General features: G+C 37.1%; 2 protein-coding genes across 2 annotated transcripts; one reads left to right on the top strand and one right to left on the bottom strand.

Annotated features, from left to right (window-relative positions):
• Positions 1-1,480: 1,480 nt before the first annotated feature.
• LOC106869638 (elongation factor 1-beta) lies at positions 1,481-11,984 on the top strand. The gene is made up of 6 exons (XM_014915455.3): positions 1,481-1,668; positions 7,612-7,734; positions 8,548-8,744; positions 9,618-9,743; positions 11,036-11,103; positions 11,847-11,984. The coding sequence occupies exons 1-6, from the start codon at positions 1,589-1,591 to the stop codon at positions 11,931-11,933; spliced, it is 681 nt and encodes a 226-aa protein (XP_014770941.1). The 5' UTR covers positions 1,481-1,588; the 3' UTR covers positions 11,934-11,984.
• Positions 11,985-16,081: 4,097 nt separating this feature from the next.
• LOC106869645 (histone H2B, gonadal) lies at positions 16,082-16,968 on the bottom strand. Its single transcript, XM_014915467.3, has one exon. The coding sequence runs from the start codon at positions 16,869-16,871 to the stop codon at positions 16,503-16,505; it is 369 nt and encodes a 122-aa protein (XP_014770953.1). The 5' UTR covers positions 16,872-16,968; the 3' UTR covers positions 16,082-16,502.
• Positions 16,969-21,245: the final 4,277 nt, after the last annotated feature.

Here is a 21,245-nt window from a genome sequence, read left to right as displayed (position 1 = left end):
ATATCTTTATTATTCTTTGATAAGAATAGTACTGACAGTGACTTTGAAGTTTCAGCCAGGTAAGCCATTATCAGACTAGAAATCATTTAACCCATTAACTCCTATAATTCTATTAACTGGAATTTTTTTTATGAAACTTTGATTTCTAGCATAAAACAGCCTTAGAAACACACTGGAATGATCAAAATAACATTTTAAATAGAAATAAGCGAGATATTGGGTGAAAAATTAGCAAACTTCATTTGAATATCAGAGAAATATACCTAGTAGATATAGCAAAAAGGTTAGATATGTGTAAATATTGACAGATAATTACGAAATTTGTAATTTTTAGGTGATCTCATATGAGATCACTGGGAGGTAATGGGTTAAGTTCATCTTGGCATTATATAGTCCGTTAATTTCAAATTTTCTAGTGTAACCTGAGTTCTGTTGAATGATAATTATGATAATCATGCTGTATGTTACATTGTATGTAGAATTTATATTGATTAAATTTGTGTCAGTGCTAATGGTTAGAATTTATTCTTGCATGTATAACTTTGTGTATGCTTAGGTATGTCATTTTCAGGTCAAAGGATTTCACAAAAGAATGTTGTAATGTTGTTAGTCAACAGCACTGTCACACAGTTTGGTTGGTGTTGGTCTTATTTAGATATTAACGGGATGTTAACTTTTTGTTTTGAGAATGTGTAAGTTCAATCCTACACTTCAGTTCAGTTAACTAATCATGCATAACTTTCTCTCACCACACTTTTTCACCCATTCATCTTCATTCTTACATCCACTGAATATAGAAATTCCATCAATTCCACTTAAATTAACTGCAATGAACATTGCCAGAGGTTTCACACTAGTAGAGGGAAGATCTGAACATATTACAAGATTACAAGTGTTTACAATGAGCTCAGTTCCTACACTGTGCTGTAGAAAGAGATAATGTGCCATAAACAGCAAACAATTTTGGATAAATTCTTCATTCCTTAAGTAAATGTTGATGATGATGAACTATATGATAGAACATAGTGTCTCTCAATCTCTTATACCCTACCTCAGAAGTCAATATCTTTTTTGAGTACATACTCTATTACAACTTTTATTTATTCCCTAATGTATTTGTGTATGCTTATAAAAGTTATTTGTCTGCTGTTCATGTATCGTTTTTTAACCTGCAAAAATCCGAAGGAATACATCTTATTTTATAACATAAAAATCAATGGAAAAATTAATTCCGCATTATAAGGATTTGCGTTATAGCAAGGCTTTCAGGAGTACCTCATTTCTGTAACGCTTGAAATCCCCCGCCCCTCTCTCCCTACATACATATATAGATATTCACACACACATAAATACATATATTGATAAATTACATTGGCATTAAGCCTGTATAATATATATATATATATATATATATGCATACACACACATGTATTCAAGAAACAATAAGAAAAAACAAAAAGAAATACAGTCCCTGTTTTAAATTCGGGAATATTTCAGTTGTCACCGGTCTTTACGCCATTTTACAGCCATTGGAAGCTGAACGTATTCTGCGAACTCCTTCGTTTTTAGCTGAAAAATTTCCGTCAAGATGGGTTTTGGAGACCTGAAAACAGATGCTGGTTTGAAATCTTTAAACGAGTATATGTCTACTCGCAGCTACGTCGAAGGGTATGACGTTATTACCATATTCCTCTCTCGTTATGTGTCCACGTGTTCTTACCGACTCTAAATGCCGTTTATCCCCCATCCTCGACTTTGTTATCACTAATTTCCTTAACTTTAGCGTTTTTAACTTTAATGTGTTTAAATTTATGTTTCAAACATTACCTAATTTGACTCGCGAAAATATATTTCACCACAATATTAAAAAAATATGCATTTTAAAGAGTTACAAAGAAATGATGTCGGGAGGTGGGGGGAAAAGGATCCGAAATTCACTCTCACTTCGCATCAGTTTTTCTTAATGTTATCAACATAATCGTCTTCTACACCCTCGGAAGCCTATCTTGACCAAATTTCATTGTAAAAGAATGTATTTTTCAGGTAACAAAGTCGGAGTGGGAGGGGGAGGCACCAATCTGTAATTATGTCAAATGAACTTCTAAAGCTGTCATGGACAACCTGCCCAACTTACTGAATAGTTCGCCGAAACGTAAAATTAGCTTGAATTTCTTTCTTTTCTTTTTTTTTTTTTTTAAGGAGTGCGAACCGCCTAATATCTCGTGCGGCTTGCTTCTCCGAAAAAGTTGCCCATCCATGCTTTAAAACCATTTGGCCATGTTGCGTCCATACACAAAACGTTCTAAAACATATGTGAATACATTCCATGTCCGTAGTATAACTTGAGCGAACTTATAATGAATACACATTATATATCTTTCTGTCAAGCTCGATCAGTACAATTGTTAGTTACTGAGAGCTTTTATAAAATAAAAATATAGGAATAAAATACTGTCGAAAAGTAAAAATCATGAAATATTTAGACCATAAGAAAAAAGGTATAAAAGAAATTGATATGCCCGGCAGTTCTTATACATATGTATATGTTCTGCATATGTAACATAAGATTCGGGTAAAATTTTACTTGTGTTTCAATAGGCTGTTAGAAAAGGAAATGCGAATGTATATCTGTATGTGACCGTCCAGTCGATATCGTTTAATAACCCCCCCCCCCCCCCCAGACCTCTTGGGCAAGTGTCTTATATTTCTGAATGGATTTGGTCGATGAAAACTGAAGAAGCCTGTCGTGTGTGTGTGTGTATATATATATATATATATATAACATATAGTCATGAGGATTTTCCTTTTCCGTTCTTTTTCTGTTTTTAACTTACTTGGCAACCTCACTAATGCCAGGGGCACGAAAAAAAAAGCACTCAGTACACACACGGCCGGCCGTAGGGTTGCTTGCACCCCAGGCAAGCTGAACTTAGGCGTGTACAAGGTGGCGGTCGTGGCAATTTCCTCGTCTTTGTCACACCCTCCTTAGCGCCCTGGGCGATTGCTGGAGTTGCTTGTATCTTGAACCCGTCCAGAGTACACACTGTGGTTGGCATTAGGAAGGGCATCCGGCTGTAGCAAACGTTTTCACTGGAATCTACTGTAACTCTATGGCTTGGCAGATGTCAAACTATCCAACCCATGCTAATATGGGAAACAGAAGTTAAATGATATGTATGTGTGCAAGTGCATGTTTACATTTGCACTCAACAACAGTCACTTGGTATGAGTGTTGCTGCCACTTCTGTAAGTGAAATAAGAGATCTCTTAGGTGAAAAACAAGTAAGGGTTAGCAACAGAATGGTCATTCAGCTGTAAAACAGTACCTCAATAATATATTCATTATATCTGGTGGCACCTTGGGCAAGTGTCTTCTACTATAGCCTCGGGCTGACCAAAGCCTTGTGAGTGGATTTGGTAGACGAAAACTAAAAGAAGCCAGTCGTATATATGTGTGTATCTGTTTTTGTCCCCCCAACATCGTTTGACAACCGATGGTGTGTTTGCGTCCTCGTAATTTAGCGGTTCGGCATAAGAGACCGATAGAATAAGTGTTTATTCTTACAAAGAATAAGTCTTGGGGGTCAACTTGTTCGACTAAAGGCGGTGCTCCAGCTTGGCCACAGTCAAATGACTGAAACCAGTAAAAAAGTTTATGTGGTAGCTTATCTTTTTGCAATTTATGTTTCACATCTCTTGAATGTTTTTGACATGACATGTCATATGTAAAAATTTATGTAAAAAAACAGCAACAGGAAAATTATTGTTGCTATAATTTGCATAATTAAAACAAATTGAGCTAAGGTTAAATAACTCAAATGGACCAATGGCTTGAATAAAATGTTATAAAATGGGATGCAAAATTTAATTTTATTGAAATTAATTCTGTGTATGTTATTTAGTACATCGCATTTGTTTAAACGAATGCCTTTCATCTGCTCGAGTTATTTGCTTCAGCTCATTCTAGTTTTTATGTTTCATCCTGTTGTGTTCTTTTCTTCCTCCAAACAGTCTTTGCATCACTTTGTGTATTCCATTCTCATACGTGTGAAAACATGCTATGGATTTTACTCGAACAAATGCAAGGTGAACCCAAAATGTGAAACTGAAAATATGTTGCTAAAATATAGATATAAGGCATGAGAGAGAGGTAGCCTGCCTATTCTAAACTTGACCACTTCTTGTTAGATGTGCTTTTTCTGTGCATGAACATGTAAGTAGCTTTTTAATTCCGAGAGCTGTTTAAAATTTGCATTACAAGTAGTTCAAATTTGTCTCACCTCAAGTGTCTGATTTGTGGATATTTAAATGTGTTTTTAAACCAATACAAAATTTACGTCTCTTACGACAAATACAGCAAGTCTCTGCTGGAATGAACTTTGTCATTTGGGCTAACTCTAAATGATAGATAGACAAACACGCATATATAATATACATGTGTGTAAATGATGCACCAGTGTTTATATGGTGTACAAACTGCAAGTTGGACTAGAGATGATTTGTTGAAATAAAGTTGGATATAATTGTGTTAAGTAAATTATAAATATATTTATTTTTACTAATTTTCTGAAATGCCATTTAGTAGAACCTGGATACCAATCAATAAAATTGATCATTACTTCAATGTGTTCTGTTTCCAGGAGTAAATTAAATTAGCTACTGTGTTAACGAGCTGTATTTTTCACACTCCAGGTAACTCATAGTCATTCTTCCTTTCCGCCAGATCCAAGAATTACCTTATCTAATGTCCTTTTGTCTTTTTAGGACTTTTGTTGGGAACGAGCACACAAACTTACCCCTTGTCTTGTATATTAAAATTACTACTAACTGGGGTTTGTATTACATTCTGGTGTTTGGCTTTTTTATCGAACAGTCTGTAATTAATTAGGACTAATTTGTTAGGTTCAAGGATTATGGAAGTTCCGAAAGAAAGGTAGATCCTTTCCACATCTATCTTTTTTAATTTCACCTTCCTCAATCAATGTGTGTACCTCATGGGAACAATCTGTTTTCAGTGGTTGTCTTCTACATTAAATCTCAAACATTTGATGATTTTAAGCTTTCTTGAGATATTTGTTTTAAGACATTTAAAAAAAATATTGTGTTTTAAACATTGTGTTATTGTACAATTTGGGAAATGTTCACACAATAGAAAAGACTCAAAAGCAGCTGGTTAGATGTTTGGCAATAATTCTTGTGACCACCTCTTTGCATATGCTAGAGTTTTCAACGCATAAAGACTGAAAGAAATGCTGCTTAGCATTTAAAAAATTTTTTTTAAAATCTGGGTTCAAATTCTGCTGAGGTTGACTTTTCCTTTCGTCTTTTCAGGGTTTTTTATTCGTTTCAGTCATTATGACTGCGGCCATGCTGGAGCACCGCTTTTAGTCGAGCAAATCGACCCCAGGTCTTATTCTATCGGACTGTGTGACAGAATGCAGTGCAGTGTGGCTGTCAATAGTGCATCTTGGATTGGTTGTCAATACATGTTGTGTGGAGTAGGTTTTAGTACATGCCCTGTTTTATCCCAATCTCGTCTTCTATAACCATTAAAGACAATTTGTAGTTAATTAGGACTGAGTGGTTGGCGTTAGGAAGGGCATCCAGCTGTAGAAACTCTGCCAAATTAGACTGGAGCCTGGTGTTGCCATCCGGTTTCACCAATCCTCAGCCAAATCGTCCAACCCATGCTAGCATGGAAAGCGGACGTTAAACGATGATGATGATGATGATATGATGTATTGAAATATGGAAGTTTCAAAAGACAACATAGGTCTTTTCTATGGCTGTCTTTTTTTTTTTTTTTTTTTTTTTTTCTACCCATCAACTTCCTAAATTAATTTGAGAACTTCTGAGAAGCAGCCTGAAGCGAATGGTTGTCTCTTCGTTCCTTCTCAAACATTTGTTGCTTTTTATTTTTAATTGTATTTTTATCATTATCATTGTGGTAGTATTTGTACTCTGACCTTGTAAAACCCACACCAGGAATGACTACCCAAAACAACCCTGTGTGTTGGAAGTTTGTCGTCTGAGTGGTGCTTTTTCAGCTTTCTTCATACATTTAGAATATTTTTTTAAACATTGAATATTGTGGTTTTTGCATGTTACATGTACACTTGAAATATTACTACATTCTTGTATCAATCAGAAGTTTATCCAGCATTACACATTCATACAAATGTGTGTGTGTGGCTGTGTATATGGAATTCACTTTGTTACCACGAGGTCTTCAGTTATTTCTTATTTCATTGCACCATGTCCCTGCCTTCTATTGCTTTGGGCCAACCAATGCCATGTCAGGGAAATTACTGGACGGAAACTTGAGAAGTGTGTTTTTGTGTGTTGTTGTTGGACTTCAATCACTTGACAATAGCTGTTGGTTTGTGTGCATCCGTATAACTTGGCAGTTTGGCAAAAAGAAACTGATAGAATAAGTACCTGATTTAACAGAAGTACTTGTCAGTTGAATCAGGTAAACTCTTTAGTGCCCCAGCATGGTTGCAGTCCTGTGACTGAAACAAAGAGGAAATAATTCAGTTATGCAAATTATACTTGCTAAAAACAATCTTCTTGACTCAGTACAAGAGAGTCTGATCAAATCACTTATGAGAAAACTGTTTCACTGATGAAATCTAATAAGGCTAACATTTGTCCATAACTGTCACTGCCTGAGGCAGGTAAATTGTTTCTTCTCAGTCTGAAGACTCAAATTTCTATAAAATTTTTCTTAATGTTTTGAAATTATCTCCCTTTTCTGTTGAGGGTTCCTAGCAGTTGTCGCTGGATTTTTGTTTTTCATTTCCAGGTTTGAGGCAAATTAAAATATGTGAAGATGGATGTGAAAACCGTTTAATCTTGTCAGGAACATAACAGTTCAGGTTCTAATCTCCAACCCACCTCCCCATCATCCTCTGAAGTGGTTGGTGTTAGGAAGGGCCTCCAAACATAGAAATTAAGTCAAAAATGAAACATGAGCAAAATGCAATCCCCTGACCTGTCTAGGTGAGCAACACCCTAAAATGTTTGCTGGTTCCAATCATGGCAATCTATCCAATTCCTGCTAACATGGAAAGTGGACGTGAAACGTTGAGAAATTTTTGTGTGATTTGACGGATATTTGTCCTCATCTTGTTGTTGACACAACGTTTCGGTTGATATACCTTCCAGCCTTCATCAGGTGTCTTGGGGAAATTTTGAACCTGGGTTCTCGTTCCTAAGGTATTTTTCGATATTATTATTATTCTTCAAGTCACTGCCTGGAATTGAACTTGGAATCTTGGGATTAGTAGCCTGTGCTCTTAACCACTACATCATATGCCTGTGGGCAGTTATGGAGTGAATTTTAGGGCTTGTAAATATCCGTGAAATGTAAATAATGTCTCATCTCTTAAATATAGAACTGCACAGATAATCTATTGAATACACAGATAATCTTCTTGACTAGGGAAGCATAATGACAGTTCTGATAGGACCCCTATAGAGGAGATACCTGAGGACTGTACTCCAGTGACCCAAGAATAGAGGGCAGAGAAAATGGATGGATGATGTTTTTGGATTCATTATAAATCCTTTTTTTTTTTCTTTCTTTCTTTCTGTTTTGGTATTTTCCAGCTATGAACCATCTCAAGCCGACAGTGTTGTCTTTGGTGGACTTTCTACTTCGCCCCCTGCAAATTACTGTCATGCTAAACGCTGGTTTGAGCACATTAAGTCTTTCAAGACACAAATTGCAAAGTAAGACCTATTTTTCTTGTTTTTTTTTGTTCTGAATCTTAAAAATTTTTTTGTTATTATTGACAGAATTGTTTGTTTCAGATAAAATGCTTAGCAGCCTTTCACTTTATATTCTGAGTTCTGCCAAGCTTGACCTTGCTTTTCATCGTTTTAGGATCAATAAAATAAGAACTAGTTGAGCACTGGGGGCATAGGGTCAAAGTAATCAACTAACCCCTTCCCCCAAAGTTTCGGGCTTTGTGCCTGTAGTAGAAAGGATTATTACCTCGGCCTTAGAAAAGGCAGAGGTATTGTTTTCAGTCGTATTTCTTTGTCCCTGGACAAGATATCTCAAGAACTGCTGAATGGATTTGGATGAAACTTTCAGGGATGTTTGGCCTCGTGACTGGCACAAACTGATTAGATTTTTGGATTAATTCAGTACTGGACAAGGATTCTGGATAATTTGTTATATTTACTTTACATGATTATGATCTTATGTTAACTGTCAAGTCTATCTCAATTATCTCCCTTTAGGCTGTAACTATTTTGAATGGTGAGTTTGCTAACTTTGGCTTGTATTCGATAGGTCACATTCCATGATTACTCTGTTCCTGTGACTGTTAGAAATACTTCCTTATTTAGATCAATGTATTGATTTGGTTTGATTTTTACACCTGAATACCTTTATTTTTAGCAGTGGTGGTAGTGATGGGGAAGGTCCCAAATCACCGAACTCATAGATAGGTATTGAAATGTTGAGCTGACCATTCCATTGTGATGTCTGGCAAAAGATACTGTTGTTATTTGTGGATGTTTGATATTCATTGTCAGATTCCCTGGAGTCAAGAAGACTCTAGACTCCTATGGCACTGCAACAACTGCTTCAAAGTGTAAACCAGCTGATGACAGTGATGATGATGATGATGATGATGATGACCTTGATCTCTTCGGTTCAGATGAAGATGATGAGGAAAGACAAAAGGAACACAAGAAGCGAATTGAAGAATATAATTTAAAGAAGAGCAAAAGTGAGTTAATTATTTTTCTGCTTCGTAAATGAACGTGATGCCCTCCTCAGTTTATAGTCTTCTAATTGTTTTGTTTTTCTAATTTTAATATTCTCTATTATCTTACGATTTACAACTTTTTCCCTAATGACTAAATAAAAATAGGCCAAATTCTTGAGTATAAAATAATTCTCAAAATATCTGGATAATTTTGGTTTATACATACATCATTGTTTTAATATGCACTTTTTCCATGCTTGCATGGGTCAGATGGAGTTTTTTGAAGCAAATTTCCTATGGCCTTGATACCCTTCCTGTTACCAATTTACATGGGTTTCGAAATAAGGTAATATTTCCTCTGACCAGACATGCTTGTGTTATTTCTTTACTACCCACAAGGGGCTACACACACATGAAAGCTTGTGCGTGTGCGCAGCAGTATGAGCACCATGCAGTGCTTAGGCATAAGCAAACTTTAGGTTACTTAAAATATGTTTGTGGCAGTTACCACGGAGAAAAAAATTCTCTCTTATGGTAAAAAGTTTTAAAAAACGCCACATTTGCATAGTGTTGCCCCTTGTTGGATTCCCAGATGCAGCATTTCTAGCTCTGTAGCTGTTGTCAATAGGTAATACAGAAGAGAGCACCTCTGAGCAGATTTAAAACTGTAGCTTTAAGTAAAGCACAGTCAACAACATTGACTGAGTTGGGCTATTAGACTGTTGATGCAAACGTGTGTGAGTTCCAAAATTCATTTGATTTCTTATTTCTTTATTGCCCTCAAGGGGCTTGTATAGTATATGTATGTTAGTGACTTTAATATATTGTGTCCTGACCTCCGGTTTTTGATCTGCACTGTATTTTACTAATCCATGTTTTCTTTCTCTCACTCAGAGCCTGCTATTATTGCTAAGAGTAACATCATTTTGGATGTAAAGCCATGGGACGATGAGACTGATATGGCCAAGTTAGAAGAAAGTGTGCGAAGTGTTAGCTGTGATGGTCTACTGTGGGGTGCTTGTAAGTAGCTTTCTCTGTGTTGTTACAGGATGGGGGTTTTGCAGTGTGCCATCTACTGGAATATGTAGAGATATTTAAGATGTGGTGAATCTCATTGGGGACAGCCTTTACATATAAAGAGCTTATAGCATGATGTTTCTCTCCTTTTGTTTTGGAGTGATTCCATAACTAGACAATGCATGGTGCTGTGCATAACATTGGATTTCACTGAATAGCTCTACAGTAATATCACACTGTTGATAAGGGGAATATGATTGTTCACTCATTTAATGAATATCATATTATATGTATGTATATATATATATTGTAGGATATCACTGTTTGTACTCATGTAATAAACAGTACTGTACATACTGTAAAATATCAGTATGGTTACCCAGATAACGAATGACACCATATCGTTCATTTTCATTTAGCATCCGCTTTCCATGCTGGAATAGATTGGACAGTTTGACTGAGGACTGGTGAGCCAGAGGCTGCACCAGGCTCCAATCTGATCTGGCAAAGTTTCTACAGCTGGATGCCCTTCCTAACACCAACCACTCCGAGAGTGTAGTGAGTGCTTTTTACGTGCCACCGGCACAAGGACCAGTCAGGTAGTTCTGGCAACGACCATGCTTAAAAGATGTTTTTACGTGCTACCTGCACGGGAGCCAGTCTGGCGGCATTGGCAACGACCATGCTTGAATGTTGTTTTCATGTGCTGGTAAGGCGACGCTGGCAACGATCACGCTTGAATGGTGTTTTCACGTGTCCGTGGCCCTGGCAACGACAATTATATCCTTGTTACAAATAATAGTACTTTAATAGAAAGTGGGTTATACATCTTTAGATTGTATACCTGACTTTCTTACTATAATATTAAAGAATATAACGGAACGCTGAACTCCAGACTAAACAACTTAAACAACATTTATTCAGGTGGTAAACATACAAATCTTTAGTTCTTGTTGTTACAGCTTCTGTGTGTATGAGCATAGTTGTTGGGACGTTGTTCTGTAGTTGTGAGCGAGCTGTCGAGTGTAAGTCCAAAAGATGTAGAGAGACAGCTTAAAATACATGTCCATGCTCAATCGCTGGCCATCGAGAAAGAGAATGAATTGAGCGGGAAACGCTTGGTTGTTTAATTCTACGCATGCGCACAGCGTTGCTATATAGTATTGTATGTGTGTGTATATATATATATATACTGAATGGTACCACGTTTTGTTGGGCATTATGGAGATTGTGTATGTTAGATTTCAAACATTGTTGCTACTTTCTCATGTTTCTTTCTTTTTTTTTTCTTCCAGCTAAATTTGTTGCAGTTGGCTATGGCATTAGAAAACTACAGATTACCTGTGTGGTTGAAGATGATAAGGTGAGGAATGAGTTTGGATTTTTTATATTTTTTAGTGTGTTTTTTTTTTATAGGGCTGTTTGAGTATTTGATGGAAATGACTTCTATTTTTGTTTTGTTGCCTCTCAAAAAGTAGCTAAAAGAAATATTGACCCTTAACTAAGAAAGCTGAAGCCTCCTTTGGGTTAACCCCAAATTACTGAACACGGATTAGTGGTTACCTTTAGTTAACTCTTTTGCTCGCAAGCACTTGACCCAGACCAACAGTTCAAACTCCTTTCCTGATTAATAATTTTAAAAAATCTATTTTGCCATATTTCATAATATTGAAATATTAAATGGGCACAAGTTGCTATGTGAAAGGAAATTACACTCACCCCTGGCCATTAGCCACTCTCGCTTCTTTCCTCTCTAGTGCTGGTAACATAAGAAAGTGCACCCAGTACACTCTGTAAAGTTTTCAAAGAGGACTAAGAAGTGACACTGCTTGTATGAATGGGTGACAATTTTTGTATGATCAGTGTGCAAGTGTCAAGAAAAAGAAAGGTGCACAACACACACTACATGCTTCTTTCAGTTTCTGTCTACTATTATTAATTCACAAGGCATTGATTGGTCTGGAGCTAGAGTATGAAACATTTTTCTGTGATACTGTACAATGTGATTGAACCCCTAGTTACATGTAAAGCAAACGGTTATATTTTATAGAATTCAATGACATTGGTTGGCTTCTTTGTATTAAGATTCCTTGTTTTTATTTCTAGGTTGGCACAGATTATCTTGAAGAAGAAATTACCAAATTTGAAGACTTTGTACAATCTGTAGACATTGTTGCCTTCAATAAAATTTAAATTTCATCATATCTTTAAGCAGAAACAGTGTAATAAAATATATAAAATGTGTGTTTATGGAGTTGTTTTTGAATTTTTTTCTTCTGGTCTCTGAGTCAGCTCTGATAGAATAGATGTTGGGGTCAAATACAATCCATATGTGACCATCCTATCTCTTTCCTAGTCACAATAAACTAAGAATTATATTACCCAATGTCTGTTTTTAAAGTGCTTTGAAGAAGATTTGGTTGCTATTTCTAGCCTAGTCTCTACTGTTGGGTTTATCAGATGTAGTCTTGATCGAAATCTTGGTGTGTAGTAGTGAATTCTGTAGGGTACAGCTGTTGTGGATGTCAGTGAGTTGGCACAGCTGACTGGGTATCCAGCTTTTTTTTTTTTTCATTTTGGTACTGGAGCTAAAAATAATTTGCGCATAATGAAAAACGATTAATTGATTGCTTGACAAACACTTTCCATCTTCACGTACACATAAGGAGAAATATGTCCATACACTTGAGGGAAGGTGAGAACAAAAATATTAAAATGATGGCATATTAGTTGGGCCTTGAATCAATGATGCCAAAATATCTTGTTTCCATCGTTCTGATGTGTGTTAGTGAATGAGTCAATTATATGGGTCTGCACTTGTCTATATCAAATCTAATAATGTTCACTCTTAAAATATCTATAGATCTTAGCAAAACAATCTTGTAATTTAAGGATCATAGCTTTAACATGTGGTGTGACTATAAGAATCTTACAAACTGGAGCTTTATAGTGTCATTGTTCTAGCCCAGCAGTCCATACTTTTTTCAAGAAAACTGCATCACCTCTTCCTGTAAAACTTTTAAAGGGCTCCATATCTAACATTCATTAAACAACTAAGCTCTATTACAAGATGGAGCACCACTGTATTTATGCTGTTTGTTCCCTATCAAGAAAACTTGTGATCAAAAGTCATTGCTAAAATGCCTTCAAGTATAGACATTTTTGGTTATTTCTGGCAAGGGCAAGCATCTCTATAGAGGCTCTGTTGGTATTATCAAGAGAGGCTTCATTCATAAATTCCTGAGAAATGTAATTACTTGCAGTATAAGTAATTTAGATTCAGTTGGTTATTTGCTGACCCTATTGAATCCTGCCATACTCTATCATATTTATCAGGGTATAAATAAAAACTGGAGAACAAGTTCAAATCTTGCTCTAGTTGTTTTTCACCTTCCTTCCAAGGTAATTATGCTGCAGTGAAGTCCTACTGTAGACTAAATTGACAACCTCTTCTAAAAATGTTCATTGTGCCTAAGAAATATTGCAGTCATGGTTCTGAAGACCTAAGTCTCGATACTGAAATTCCTTTTAGCTCTTTATAGATGGGGAAATCTTTAGTCACTTTCAAATATTAGCCAAAATTTCAAGTCACAAAATAAAAACGGATTTAAATGTTCAAGCTATCCTAAACTTGTTCATCATAAAATCTTGTATTCTATGGAAAATCCTCCACTTCGTTTTGTCATTAGACTCACATAAGCTCAACCAGCTGCAGAAACTGCCCGACCAGATTGGAGCAGCTACTGGCTCTCCAGACCTGTCCAACCCAGGCTAGCATGGAAAAACGGACGCCAATCAATGATGATGGCGAGAATTTGGTTTCTATGCTTTGAAGGTTAGATCACTAGCCAATCAAAAGTTACACAGCACTGCTGTGTTCAACTAATGAAACATTCTGGGTCCCCTGGTGCTTATTCTATGAAGCTAAATTTACACTTTGGTACCTAATTAGTGAGGACTGTACCATGATCAAAGTGCAGTGTTTGATACATTACCCTACTGCAAGGGAAGTTTTAAGTAAGATCATTTACCTTGCTAGAATTAGCAGCTAAATTACACATAACAGGGTTAAAACAAATTAAAGAAATTTGATATAGCAGGTTATCCAAGGTCCACTCGTCTGAGTACCCTGTAGATCAGGAGATATTGAGTTATGCCCCTTTAGTAAAATACATTACAATAAATTTTTATCGTTTCCAACTATTTGTCCGTGTAAATGATGTGAAAGGGGGAGATCTATTATTAGCACTGACGAGCGAGAGAAATTAAAGTATTATGTTGCTTTTGTCAGTCTTGATAATAACGTCTGTTGAAATATTGTGGCTGTCATATCTATGGTAGCAGTTCAGCTCTTACCACTGTTAATATGTTGTCTCTAAGCACAACACAGTTCGTCTGACGGCAGAAAAATAAGACATCGGGGTTGGTTAAAAGAGGGAAACTGAATGGTTAGCAAAGGAATAACGGCATTGACTGAGTAGTGGAAAAAAAGGGGAACAGTGACGGATTAAAAACAAAAACAAAAATTGAAGCAACATGGGGCTGTTACACGAAAAGCGACATTGAAGGATTAATAGGAGAGTGACATGCTACAAACAATAGTTCTGTCTCCAGCTTTATAATAAAATACACAAAATGCATGACTGTGAACAGTAGAATATTTAGGTTCTAAGAAAAACAGTTGGCACATCAGGCAGTAAAGGTCTTCATATTCCAACTAATTTTACATATTAAAATGGTTAAAGAAAAAAATGTGGGGGGGGGGGACGATTAACAGATTAAGAATGCAGAAAGTAAAGGAGTCAGATTTACAAATAAGATTTAAGGAATACTGCCAAAATGGGAAGGTAAAGTGAGAGTAGCCAATACATCACCAGAAATCAATAAGCATTATAGAACTACGTGAAGTGATCAGAAACTTCCTCTTCATCCTATTAAGAATCAACAAGGACTAAAAAGGTGTTGGGTGGAGAGCGCAACCCATTATGTATAAAAGGAAGAATAAAAATAGCAAAGCAGAGTCTGCAGCTCCTCACTCACCCCACGAAACAAGGTTTCAAAATCGTGGTCTGAAAATACACAGGGTCCTATAACCAAATTTTACTTAATATGAAACTTTGCTCAAATCTTAAGTTTAAGAAATGGAACCAGGGAAAACCTAAGCAATAATCTAGCTAGATTTTTATACTATTACAAAGATAAATCCTAATAAACCAATAATTTAATAGTATAAAGAGTTAAATGTAAAATACTAGGAACTAGCTTTTTATTTTTATATAATATATATGAGCCTATATTGAAAACAAGTAGAACCCTAATAAGAATTATGTGGTAGCATCCAGAAGTATTTGGACAACTCAAACACGATAATGGTCTTAATATACACTATATTTTTCTAGACAGAAAGGGCATCCAGCAGTAGCTCCATTTTTTTTTTTGTTTCTTTTTAATGTAATTATGCCCATCTCCGAAAAGTGCTTTGCTGAAAAAAAATAAATTAAATATGGAATTAGAGCCAATTTGCTGCGAGTTTGTGTGCAAAGCAGTTATGACTGGCGTTGTCTCAGCCATGTGTAGCCTGCGAGTTAATAAAAAAAAAAAATCAGAATAAGAAAGCCATACTTCTCAGTGAAGTCTCTAAAATTCATTCTATGTCCCAGACAACACTTCATTAGTTGAAGCAACTCTTCTCACCAAAGTTCCTCCTGCAACATGAAATACTTCTGATATGTTAGTGCTAGTCTACAAACTGCGTAGGCATTTTTTGCCTGCTAGACAAATTTAAAATATCGAATTGTGTAGAGCTAAAATGTAAAAGGAGGTACTTGCTCTTTTGGGAATAAAGAAAAAAAAGAGCTTTATTAAAGTAATAAGGGGGGGGGGGATAAAAGAAAGGGGGAAATGGTAGACTGCAATAGGGATTTTAACAGACAATATTTCTGCTGCAATATAAGTTATACTAAGAACGGACAGAATAGAGGAAATTAAATTCGTCTATCTACTACATGGAGCAGACAATGAAGTCTAAAATTTTGGTCTATAAAAAAATTTTGCAAGAACTAAATATTCAGGATCTAGTCAGGAATTATTCAGTTTTTGAAATTATACTTATTAGAAAGTGGGGAAAGAAAAAGAAATAAATCAACAGGTCTTGAAAAGCCCGACTGAATTAAATGCAGGAATAAAAGAAAACGGTGCAAGGGCGATGACAAAAATTACCAAGATACACATTAAAATATATTACATGAAAGAAAAAAATATTATCAAAGTCTAAAATACATAATTTCAAACAGGAATTGGATATGGTGTATATATAATTTCAATAAAACAAGAGACAGTGATAGGGACAAATTAATATCAGCTTTAATACAGAAAATATAGAGATGAGGTTGCAGGATCGAATTCTCAATGAATGAATGAAAAAAAAAAAAAAAAAAAATTAGAATTAAAATTGAAACAAAATTTCTAAGTAAAATGAAAGACAAAGTCAGGCAATTTTAAATTACTGGAAAGGTGAAAAATAGTTGGAAGAAAAATATGAGAAAAGGGAGTCCTTAGTTGGCAAAGCAAGGATATTTACACTTGCCTTGTATGAAATAGGAGGACGATATATGAATGACATAGGTGAAGGGGAGATTTCCATAACCGTTTGTGTTGCAATAATAATAAACAGAATAGGTGGTGATTCTGAAAGGATTTTTTTTTTTCTTTCTTAATTTCTCGGCCGAAAATTAGCAGCAAAGAGGTTTTGGTCTTCTCTGGTTACTTGCTACTGGTATATTTGGTAACAGCCTTGGTACCTTCCGATACAGCATGTTTAGCCAGTTCACCTGGAAGAAGAAGACGGACAGCAGTCTGCACCTCACGGCTACTAATGGTCGAACGTTTGTTGTAGTGAGCCAAGCGGCTGGATTCGGCTGCGATCCTCTCGAACAAATCGTTGACGAAGCTGTTCATGATGGACATCGCCTTACTGGAGATACCCGTGTCCGGGTGCACCTGCTTCATTACTTTATAAATGTAGATGGAATAACTTTCTTTTCGCTTTCTTTTTGTCTTCTTGTCGCCGGAACGTGAGGATTTGGCCTTGGTGGCCTTCTTGGCACCTTTAGAGCTGATTTCAGACGGCATATTGTTTAATCGGTGAGATGTTATGGAGGGGGTCACAGTTCTTCTAATATTTATAAGAACCACTTACTCCGCCTTGCTTATTCATAATCTAATTAACATGATTTCTCGTAGCTTTCGTTTAGTCTGGCAGTTTGTTATGAATTAGTTACGTCTGTTGCAGAGTGACGTTCATTGTTATTGGTCAGTCTTGTATGACGTCACCATGTGGGTTGTCTCATTTGGAGACATAGCTTCATGCCGACTTCCAAATATTGGCGGCGGCCAAAGCACTATTTTATTTTATTTCTTTCTAGAATCTACTATTGTTGTTTAGCCCCGAGTTAGACTTTAGCGAGCAAACCAATGATCGAAGCCGTGATTATCTCATCATGCACCGCACTGAATAGTACTTCTTTATAGAAGAGGCTAGAATTTTGACTGCTGTTTCGACCGGCTTCATGTAGAACTCCCTCGTTGGTTCCATATATTGCGGTGTATGCTTTGTTGCTGTCTTCTCTCCATAAAGAACAAATATTTTCTTCTGTTGTATACACTCAGCTACCCTATACAGCACCGACCATTCTATATAATGTACAGACTCCAGTAACATTTGACGTATGAGGTGAGGAAGGTGGGTTAATGAGTGCAGACAAATGGTCGTGTTTAATATAATTAAGAACTTTTTCTAAACTTGCCCAACATTATGGTGACTCATTAATACAGATTTAGGAGAGGGGTTAAAAAGCTCATAAAAATCAAATATTTCAGAGGGGGAGAGGAAGGATATTGGAAGGTTTGTAGCCCCACAGTAACATTTCAGACACTAGTCTGTACGCTGTTCCCATCAGCGTGCTAACCTCTACTTTTTCATGCTTGTCTGGGTCAGACAGAATTTGTTGAGAAAGATTTTCTACAGCCAGATGCCTTTTCATACCTGTTTCATTTAACCAAGACAACACGTTTTCTTCCAACATTTTGACGTAAACTGATAGGGAAACATTTGTATCTCCCCATCTTGAAATGCCACGACTTTCTTTCCAACCTATATATACATACATACTTGCATGGTCGAAGTCAACATGATTAAGACCACTTTCCAAACTCATTAAATCCGTGCAAACGTTCCGAGTATCCAAGACGTTCCTGCAAGAGAATTTGTTTTGAGTGGGTATTGTTGCACAGGATTGAACCCACTTTTAATTACAATAAACAATAACAGCAGTAGCTCAACAGAGGTTGGAGCAACCAAAAATCAACTGCACTTCAGGTTTTTTTCATATAAGGTTACCTTCTAGAAGGAAGTTTTAATGAGAACATATTTACAACACACGCACACACACACAAATGGAAGAGTTTCCATTTACCATTCAATTTCTTTCTGCTTTCTTGCAGTGCATTGGTTGCCCTAGAGGATGTAGTGGAGAACACTTGCCCAGGGTGTCACGAGTGAGACTGAACCCAAAACCATTTAGTTGCTGAGCAAGTTTCTGAACCACACTGCCATGCCAGCACCTATACATAGGTGTAGGGTTTGGTCCCATCCTGGCCCCATCTTCTGCTTTGGCCCTGGGCTGAACAGGGCCTTGTGGGTGGATTTGGTGGATGAAGGCCTGCAAGTTGTGTGTGTATGCCTTTTTTTATTTAACCCCAAGTTCATTCCAAAAAGATCGGACCTATGTATGAACAAGGATGTCCTTTTCTAGTCATGACAACTTTGTATCTATTTATGACTATATTGTTCAACACATCCTTCCTTTTTAAGAGAGCAAAAGGCAAGCTGAGAGAGGTTAGATTACTATTTGAAGGGTTTTAGTCAAATCAATCCTAGTACTTCCTTTTTTTTTTTTTTTTAAAGTCTAATGTTTATTCTGTTGATCTCTTTTGCTGAACTGCTGTGTTATGTCTCTGTCTCTCTTTTTCTTTTACTCTCTGTGTATATATATTTCTGTGTGTGTGTTTGCTTCCATTGTCAAAATGTAAATAATAATAATAATAATGAAATTATTGTGCATTGTAGTTAGGTGCACTACAACTCATCAAAGGTGCGTGTACAGTACACAGAATTATGTACAAATGTCAGGAAAGTGAATACTGTATGAGTCATGATATACATGTGTGCATGTGTATGGAGGTGGGGTATCAGGTGTAGTGTTGGACAATTTCAGGAAGTATGGACATTCGAGCGAGGTCGTTGCTAGTGCCATTCGAGTGAGGTCGTTGCCAGTGCCGCTGGACTGGCTCCTCTGCAGGTGGCACATAAAAAACATCATTTTGAGCGTGGCTGTTGCCAATACCGCCAGACTAGCCCTCGTGCTGGTGGCACGTAAAAGCACCCACTACACTCTCAGAGTGGTTGGCGTTAGGAAGGGCATCCAGCTGTAGAAACTCTGCCAGATCAGATTGGAGCCTGATGCAGCCATCCGATTCACCAGTCCTCAGTCAAATCGTCCAACCCATGCTAGCATAGAAAGCAGACGTTAAACGATGATGATGATGATGATAGAGGTTTTTAAAGGATGCAATGTCTTGGCAACTAACAATGTACTGTCATCAAAAGAGACTGTATGTTCAGTTGGCCATATCACATCATCAGTGTCCAAACAGCTGCACCTAATCATCTCACTCCAGTGGTGATGGTGGGGTATAATTAAATCAGCACAAGATATTATTTATATTTAAAGATGTTCTGTGGAAGTGCATGGCTTAGTGGTTAGAGTGCTGGACTCATGATCATTAAGATTGTGGTTTCAATTCCTGGATTGGGCGATGCATTGTGTTCTTGAGCAAAACACTTCATTTCACGTTGCTCCAGTTCACTCACCTGGCAAAAAGGAGTAATCCTGTGATGGAGTGGTGTCCCGTCCAGGTGGGGAATGTACACTCATTGGAAACCAGGAAACTGGCCCTTATGAGTTTGTATGACTCGAGAAGGGATATTTAAAGATGTTCCAACCATGACTACCATGTCTGTATGCACATGTATATCTAAGAGTACATTGTCCAGGGCCTCTGCACGCCTTCTTAGAATTATAAGATTGATGTTTCCCTTAAACCTTATTAAATCAATACTTGCAGAAAAGATATTTTTTTACATTTTACTTGTTTCAGTGAAGGTGCATGGCTCAGTAGTTAGAGCATCGAGCTTACAATCATGAGGTTGTGAGTTCGAATCCTGGACCAGGCTGCATGTTGTGTTCTTGGAGCAAGACACTTTTTTTCATGTTGCTCCAGTTCACTCAGCTGTAGAAATGAGTTGTGACCGTCACTGGGGCCAAGCTGTATCGGCCCCTTTGCCTTTCCCTTGCATAACATCGGTGGTGTGGAGAGGAGAGGCTGGTATGCATGGGCGACTGCTGGTCTTCCATAAACAACCTTGCCCGGACTTGTGCCTGGGAGGGGAACTTTCTAGGTGCAATCCCAGGGTCAGTCATGACTGAAGGGGGGGGTCTCAGCAACTTGTTTCAGTCTTATACTGCAGCCATGCTGGAGCACTGCCTTGAAAATATTTTAGTCAAATGAATCGACCCTAGTACTTTTTTTTAAAAGTAGATCTGATACTTTTTCTATTGATCTGTTTTGTTGAACCGCTAAGTTACAGGGACATAAATATGCAAATACCAGTTGTCAAACAGTGAGGTAGAACACAGACACACACACACAATGGGTTTCTTTCAGTTTCCATCTACCAAATCCACACACAAGGCTTTAGTCAACCCAAGGCTACAGTGGAAGACACTTGCTCAAGGTGTCATGCCTAGAGACTGAACCTGGAACCATGTGGTTGGGAAGCAAACTTCCTACCACAACAGCCACGCCTAAGCAGTATGGGAATTCCAGAGAGGTGAAATTCTGGGAAGGAAGGACTTGGTGTAATGATTAGTGCAGGACTTGTGGGACTGGAAACAAGGATGATGAGGGGAGGAGAGACAAATAGGAGAGCAATGTCCTTGGAGCTGAGCTAGTTCTAAGGAAGAGTGGTCATTGCAGTAGCAATAGAAAAGTCATAGAGGAGAAAGCTACCCTGGGGTGTGTCTGATACTTTATGCTAATCAGAAGTGTAGAGTAAATCTATTCATGCTGACTACTTAACACAGCATGTTGAACCAACGAGAGAGTTTCTATGTAATAATTTATCTCCTGCTAAAAATGTCAACTAAATATCCTTCAAACCACATCCGACCATCTTAAATTAGGACAGGATAGTCATGGTTGGAGTGCTTTTGATTGTAGGTCAGCTGGATCAGGGCTGACTTGGAGCCAAAACAACAACACAGAGATCTTACTTGAAAATCAAAACAACTTCAGCACTAAAACATCCAGTAACATTCGCTGCTCTCAATGTTTGCATAAAAATTTACTGGTCACAGAACTTTTCAATGACATGACAGGCTGTGT

The sequence above is a fragment of the Octopus bimaculoides genome, chromosome 9, assembly GCF_046866305.1.
Source record: "Octopus bimaculoides isolate indiv1 chromosome 9, ASM4686630v1, whole genome shotgun sequence".
NCBI classification, from domain to species: Eukaryota; Metazoa; Mollusca; class Cephalopoda; order Octopoda; family Octopodidae; genus Octopus; species Octopus bimaculoides.
The sequence above is the reverse complement of the archived record's forward strand: the minus strand, read 5'-3'. Positions and strand labels throughout refer to the sequence as shown.

What these genes read in the sequence shown, in the direction of transcription:
- LOC106869638 (XM_014915455.3), top strand. Translation starts at nt 1,589, where the DNA reads ATGGGTTTTGGAGACCTGAAAACAGATGCTGGTTTGAAATCTTTAAAC. An exon ending in TAATTTAAAGAAGAGCAAAA is followed by an intron (nt 8,745 to 9,617) that starts GTGAGTTAATTA and finishes TCTCTCACTCAG; the next exon opens with AGCCTGCTATTATTGCTAAG. An exon ending in TGGTCTACTGTGGGGTGCTT is followed by an intron (nt 9,744 to 11,035) that starts GTAAGTAGCTTT and finishes TTTTTCTTCCAG; the next exon opens with CTAAATTTGTTGCAGTTGGC.
- LOC106869645 (XM_014915467.3), bottom strand. Translation starts at nt 16,871, where the DNA reads ATGCCGTCTGAAATCAGCTCTAAAGGTGCCAAGAAGGCCACCAAGGCC.